At 44.5% G+C, this 6,973-nt stretch overlaps 1 protein-coding gene across 2 annotated transcripts in view; it reads right to left on the bottom strand.

Annotated features, from left to right (window-relative positions):
- Window positions 1-2,377: 2,377 nt before the first annotated feature.
- MAPKAPK3 (MAPK activated protein kinase 3) overlaps window positions 2,378-6,973 on the bottom strand; it is a 47,364-nt gene continuing 42,768 nt past the window's right edge. For both annotated transcript variants that reach the window (XM_048316092.1, XM_048316091.1), the window contains exons 10-11: window positions 5,479-5,559; window positions 2,378-4,076 (exon numbers count right to left, since the gene is read on the bottom strand). In XM_048316092.1, coding sequence (XP_048172049.1) covers window positions 3,924-4,076; window positions 5,479-5,559 — 234 coding nt within the window. In that variant the 3' untranslated portion in view covers window positions 2,378-3,923. The remainder of the gene's footprint in view (window positions 4,077-5,478; window positions 5,560-6,973) is intronic.

Below are 6,973 nucleotides of genomic sequence, written 5' to 3'. Positions count from 1 at the left end.
CATGATTCCCTGCAAGTAATTAAAACCTTTGGCTCTCTCCTCCTCACTAAACCTTCCTCTTCTCTTTGTCTTTGTCTAAACATGGGCCAAATTCTTTGGTCTAAACCTTTGTTTAAACCTCTAAACTTTGTCTAAACCTCTAAAACTTTGTCTAAACATTGTCTAAATTCCTCTTTGTCTAAACATGGGCCAAATAAAGTGTGAATTGAAAAGAGGACAGGGAAATTAGATCAAACTGAGTATGTAGCATTCTCATTATCCCTCATGTCAGACAAGCCAGAAGCACTTACGTAATTGGGCCTCCAGACTCAAGGCAGTGAAGTGTTAAGACAGAAAAGCAATCCCAGGACTGCATGCTGGGTTTTGACAAATAGAAAACCACAGAATTAGGCCAAGAGCTTATCATTAATGTGCGTTTTTAATTGTACCATGTCGAAGCCAGGTTCACCATGTGGCACGTGATCAAAGAGGTAAGAAAGTGTGTAGTGCAAAAGCTGGGAAAGAGAGGGAGGGAATTTCCTGCATGCCTGGGCACACATTTGTGTGTGGATCAGAGCAAGAGCACTGGTGAGAGCACATGAACCACGTGTGTGAGGAGCATAGTGCAGAGAAACACAAGGGGAGGCAGCAGCCCATGAGCAATTGCTGTGAAAAGGGATGGGGGTGGGGAATTGTGCACAGTCCTTTTTCAGCTTCTGCTGTAAAAAATAAATAGACCTTTTAATCTGTGTTCTCCTTGAAGCCTTCTCTATTGACCATTCATTTCTTCTTTCCCTTCCCAGCTCTTTACCTCCTCTATATGGCTGATGAATATGCAAATGCATAATCAGGTCTGTAATAGCCTATCCTTTCTAAAAACAGGCTATAAATTTGGATCCTGAGCAGCAAGTTCCAAAAAGCCTATTGTATGACATGTCTGAGGGTAGAGGCAAGACCCAAACACCACCACCAGCTCACCAGAGCTCTTTATAACATGTGTGAATGCAGGGAGGAAGAGGGTCCTACCCAGAGCTGAGCCAGCAGCCAGAGGGGCAACACCTTCTGCAGAGCCACAGGCCCAGAGCAAGGCCTGCAATGCTGCAGGGTTTAGGGAGCTGATGGCAGGTTGGTTTTGGGGAGCTGATGGCAGGTTCATATTTGGGGAGCTCTCCTGTGGGGCAGGTGGTGCGGCGGGGCTGGGCAGAGCCAAGTCCATCGAACATTCTGTACATCCCTACATCTCCATGGAGCACACAGACCCTGCTGGGGGAATGTCTGCACCCCAAACCTGCTCCCTGGCAGCCCCTCCCAGCTCCAGGTGACAGAGACCCAGATAAAACACGAGCTGTTCTGCTCCACTGGGCTGCAGAAGGCAGCGGTGCCCAGAGCAGGGCAGTAGTTTGAGGCTCCAAACATCGCAGGGCAGCTGCTTCCCAGCTCCCAAGGAGTCTCCTCCTTCCCTCTGGACAACAAACACAAACCCTTCTGCCCAATACTTGCATACACTTCCATGTCTGCCATTTTGAGGCCCTCCTCTGGCTCCTGCAGGGCTTTACAGTGCTCCTGGGTGCTGTCGCTGTAGGGTAGAAGGCAAGAACTGTTAGTCCAAGTTTAATGTCTCTGCTGCACAGAGACAAAGCTGAAGGTGCTGTGCCAGGTGCCTCAGTTCCAGCTTCTGACCTGCAGTAAAGACTGGAACCCACAGGAAGGAATCAGGCCCAGGTGTGTTCTACAGCTCCCTATGGAAAACTACCCAGGAACAGACATCTTTGAGCTCCAGGCTGAACTGACAAACCAGGAGGCACCAGGTGGCAACTGGGAGCTCCTGCTCAAACCTTGGCCAAGGCAGAGGCAAAAAGTTGAGTTGCAACAGTTTCAGTGGCACTGTCCCCAAAGCAGCCAGGACATCTCATTATACACAGCTTGCCTTGGGAACATCCATCACCCTGATGGGGCACAGAGATGCAATGGCAGCAATAATGTACATACCTCCCTCAAGAAAATTGGATAAATGGACAGAAACTTGGACCTGGCTCTAATTCCAACTGTTGCACCCTGAACACATCACAACTCTTCATTTGTAGTATTCATTTACAGGTAGTGAATAATATTTGCATAATTCATTGGAGTAAAATGGCAAAACAAATACATACAGAACATGCTACAATCACAGATACCTGAAACATGAAATAATTTAAAAATACAACTTTACAGAGATTGATATTTAAAACCAAAACCTTGTGATCTAACAAAATGTTCAGAGTTGGGCAGCCTTGGGATGTGTACATCATGGAACACTTTCCTTCACCCCTCTCCTGTCACCTTCAACACAGATGTATCTTGCAAAGCAATGCAAACTCTGCAACAACTCAACAAAAACTGGGATGACAGGAGGAAGGAATGTTAAAAACTGATTTTAATAAATCATGTTACAAAACTCTACGACCAGTTCACAGAGGAGAATTGAGGTCTCATTCAACACTCTGAAGATGGGAACTGGGCTCCCCAGATGAGGTCCAAAGCCTCGAGCTGAGATTTGCTGTGTGTCACTCTCATCTGACAATTCAGATCCACTCTGGAGCCCTGTTTTCCTTTTTGTCTTTTTACATTCTCCCAAGCCTATTAACACACCAGTACTCTGTGTGCCTACCACAAAGTTGTATTTGTCTGCATCACTAGAAGCACATCATTTTCATCCCAGACTCTGATAACACTTTCACAAATATTTGCTTCACCTAAACTAAAAAAAAAACAAAGCCAAAGCCCAAAATACAGTGAGAGAAAATATTCTGATCACAAAATAAAACATACCAGCAAACCTAAGCCCAGGTTCCCATGAAATAAGAAGAATTAAAACAGGAAAACAACAATGGGTGGATGTACCTAAAAGTAATCTTCCTTAAGTGGTGAAAATCTTTGGATCCTGAAATGCCACCACATCACCATAAAGACAGTAGCATCCTCCCCCCTCCTGACCCCAGGAAACAAACCAACCCCAACATCCCACAATTTGCTGTGATCAGCACATCTTAGGCACAGGATCTGGAGATAATTACCAGAAGGGATGCTGGCAGACACCAGGGTCCATTCAGAGAACATGCATTTGCCACTTCTTCCCGAATTTCAGAAGTCTCTCTTCTAAAGCAGTCCCTTGCATGTCCAGCTGCATGCCCTGGAGGTTGTGGATCCAAGGGAACAGCAATGTTCTCTGCAGGATACTTTAAACTACTTAAATCCTTACTGAAACTCTTCACATCAAAGTATCAGTTAAACTGAAAACATTACAAAAGAGGGGTCTGACAGTGGCAGAGACACAACATAGTGGCTACAGTTCAGAAAACTTACATGTTATCAAATGTGAATCCATGACAAACTCAAATCTTTACATAAGACTACATGAAGACTTTATGAAAATGGAAATGTATGGATGCTTTTTCCTGTAACAAGAATAACTGTTTACAGTTTAGGTGATATTCTGTAACTATAGGAGGTAAGTTTGGAAATACAGACTATTAGCAATTCTACTAAACTACGAAAACACTCTTAGCAGAACACTTGGCACTTTTCTATTCCCCAGTTTAAAACAGCAGCAGAAGTTACTCTTGTAGATGGCTGTTAAAGCCTCAGTGCATTAGTATGCTGAGACTGCCTCCTGTTCTCTCCTCTTGTCCTACGCAGTTAAAGCCAAACCAAAAACCTGTAACATTTCTGGCGTTACTGTACCTTCCCTTGCAATATGCAACAGAATCCTGTCAGATCCATTAGTCTTTAAAAGCAAAGCCCTGATTCAAGTTATCAAAACGTTATCACACTGTTCCCTCTTTGCAGGATAGCATCTTCATGATCTCATTTGTGTCTTTGTGGAGTGGACCGAGGTGATCATATGATTTTAAATTGCTCTGTTTAACTTTTACCCTCCACCCACAGGTCCTTGGCTTCTGCCCTCACTGGTTGTTGCAGCCCGGGGCTGCAGAGGAGGCGCCCGCCTGCTTCTTGCGGCGTTTGTTCAGGAGGCGGTTGTTGGACGTTTTCAAGTCTTTGATTTTCACCTGATCATAGTCCACCCTCATGGTAGCCAGAGCACTGGTCATCTCCTCCTGAAAGCGAGCAAGCAATGGATTGAAGGCCCTGAGGCAGTAAGAGCACAGCCACCCCACACTACAGCCTGGAGAGGAAGGGACACAAGGAACCCTCTGTCACCCCCCAGGCAGCAAGAGCTGAGCCCTTTCTGTGGCACTGCACCAGGACCAAAGGCTTCCTCCTACCAGGGGCTCAGCCAGCAGGAACTGTTCACACAGCATTTCACATGGGAGCACACAGGACCACGCTCTGCTGGCTTAAACTCCACCGTGTCCCGATGCCCAGCGCTTCTCCCTGGCTGGCTCTGCGCCTCCACACAAAGATCTTTAAAAGTATGTGCTTCAAATTCACACACCTCCTTAGTTTGAATTAATGCTTAAGTACAGGCACATTTTAAACTCTTTAATAAGGTTGTAAAAAAAAAATCTGTTAAAGTAAATGAATGTCTAAGCATTTGGTTCAGGAAAGGAAAAACAATTCAATATCATGGGAATGTCGGTAGCTCGAGGGAATACCTCTGGGACCTATACAAAAGCACAAGCATAAGAAATTCTCAGAAACATGGTAAAAAAGGCAGCTAAGTGAAAATAACTGCTTGATCTCTCACTCAGAAGGCAAATGTTGCCTAGGTCCCAGAAAATGTTACCATTACATAGCTCAACAGCTGAGACTACACATCAGTGATTTAAATAAAATCAGTAATCAATAAAATACACTACGGGAATGTTGCAATTGTCAAAATGCTAAAAATTTTAAGTGCGGAAAATTCGGCCTTAATTGTAAAAGCACGCCAACCTGTTAAAGGCCAGCAGGAAAGAGCTAAGACTTTCAGTGTGCCCTACAGTTTCACTTTGCAGGAGGCATTCAGCAGTCATCAGTACAAACAGTAGGTGAGGCACCTGCTTAGACTAAGGAACAGACAATTTTTTTTTCTCTCTTATTCCCCCCACCAAATGTCCTAACAAGACAAGACTAAGGTTATTCAGTGTTGTTCCACAATTCAAGAGCACTGAAGAAAACCAGAATGCAGCTCAGCCCTCCCACCTGTCCCCCTACATTTTCATCACATTCTTCACTGCAATGAAGTTCAAACTGCCTCAGCACTGTCCTCTCCTCCCTGGGTACCCACAGTGGCTCAGCAGGAGCATCATTAATGCCTTTGATCATAAACACCATCTTTGTTGACAGCTGGTGCAGCTGTAAGGCTGCCAGATAAAGCTCAAATAGCATTCCTTCTTTTTTTAAACAGTTATCATATACTCTACTGTTCTAACCAAGACTGTTTATGCCTCCCTTGTTTGACATGATTGTATTCAAAATAGCCACAGTATCCAAGGAAATGCACATCGCCAGAGGAGGCAGCACATTTCATCTCCTATCAGACTTGACTTAAAGAAATGTGAACTTGGATTGACTCACTTTAACTTCATCCCAGTGGTCTTTATCCTCTTGCAGGACCCGTGCAGTGTGAAGAGGAGTTGGTGGCACTGACATTGATCTCTGTGAAAAGAGAAAAATACCAAAAGAAGTTCTGAAAAGCAACACTTGGGAAGTGACTTCTTGCTCTTCTATGTGTATGAAGGGCATAAAAGTTGATCTAACGTCCTCCAACGACCCTCACTATTCCTGCTTCCAATCACTCCACAAACGAACTCGTGTGTGTGGTAGAAAAGGACTACAGTCCCCACACAATAGTGTCTTGAAAGAACAAAAGGAAACAGAAATCAGTGCTGAGCTTCTTTCACTCTGCTCCCTTCCAGTCCAACCTAAACTTTCAGGTATGTTTTAGATTTTAACTGTAATTTCACTATTCATTAGTCAATCTCTTAAAGTAGTTAATTTGACCTTCATCTCCTAGGATTTGCTGTAGGAGACATTTTCCTGTATGTATGCATTAACTGAGATTACCACTTCATCGGACTAAGTGAGCCCCAAAGAGGAAATGACACAATTCTTCTCAGCAAGGCACAGCTCAGAAGGCAGTGCATCCACATGAAACTGGGATCTATGCTCACCTGCCATGAAAGATCAGGAGATACTTCACATTAGAATAAGGGACAATTTCTAAAGCGTGAAGCACAGCTCCCTGGCTAAACTCAACAAGAATCATGGCAATTCTTGCTAGTCCATAACCCAAACTATAATTTCATTTGGATACTCTATTTTCTTTATGCTTTCTACCCAAACTTGCTGTCTGCTGCTGTAGCATCCTATAGCTGCATGTCAACAATGCCTGAGGAGATCTCTGTACATCCCTGTAAAACAAACCCTACACTGGAAGCAGTGCTTATGCTCCCCCGAGCTCAGAGCAACAGTGCAGCAGTCACAGAAGCAAAGCAGAAATCCTGACTCCTGCATCCTCTGGAAAAGGACCCAAGCTGGCCAGGGTACAGTTTTATCAAACACAGCTGGGACAAGAGAAATGGAAAACAAGCAGACTGGCTTCAGCGATGTCCCTGTCCCTGTGGAAGGTGCTCTCCTTTCTGCTGTGAGCTGTTGCTTGTTAAAAAAAATCTTATACACAAGGAACTAGAGGACTCTGTGCTCCACCTAAACTGACAATTTTTGCCTAGTTCACAGTAGAATACTTCTGCCATCCATCTCATTTAAAAAAAGAGGGGAAAGGAAAAAAAAAGAGACACAAGCACCCTCCTCTGCTGCTTGTGCAACTCCCCAGACATGTTTCTACTTTGGGATTTAGGAAAAGGGAGAACACACACATTCATTGTATCGGTCTTTCCCTCTCCCTCCCTCTGCCCGCTGTGAGCAATAGGTTCAGCAGAAAAGAAAGCCAACCTGCAGCTTTCTTCCAGGAAGGGTATGAGAGCAGGGCTCTGGTGCAGCAGAGTCTGCAGACCTTGTCTCTAATCTCCTCCTCATTAATTGGCTCTTTGCATATTCCAAGTACCAAGTG

Source organism: Corvus hawaiiensis, chromosome 11 (assembly GCF_020740725.1).
Source record: "Corvus hawaiiensis isolate bCorHaw1 chromosome 11, bCorHaw1.pri.cur, whole genome shotgun sequence".
Classification (NCBI taxonomy): domain Eukaryota; kingdom Metazoa; phylum Chordata; class Aves; order Passeriformes; family Corvidae; genus Corvus; species Corvus hawaiiensis.
Note: the sequence above shows the minus strand (reverse complement) of the source record. Positions and strands in the feature narration are given on the sequence as shown.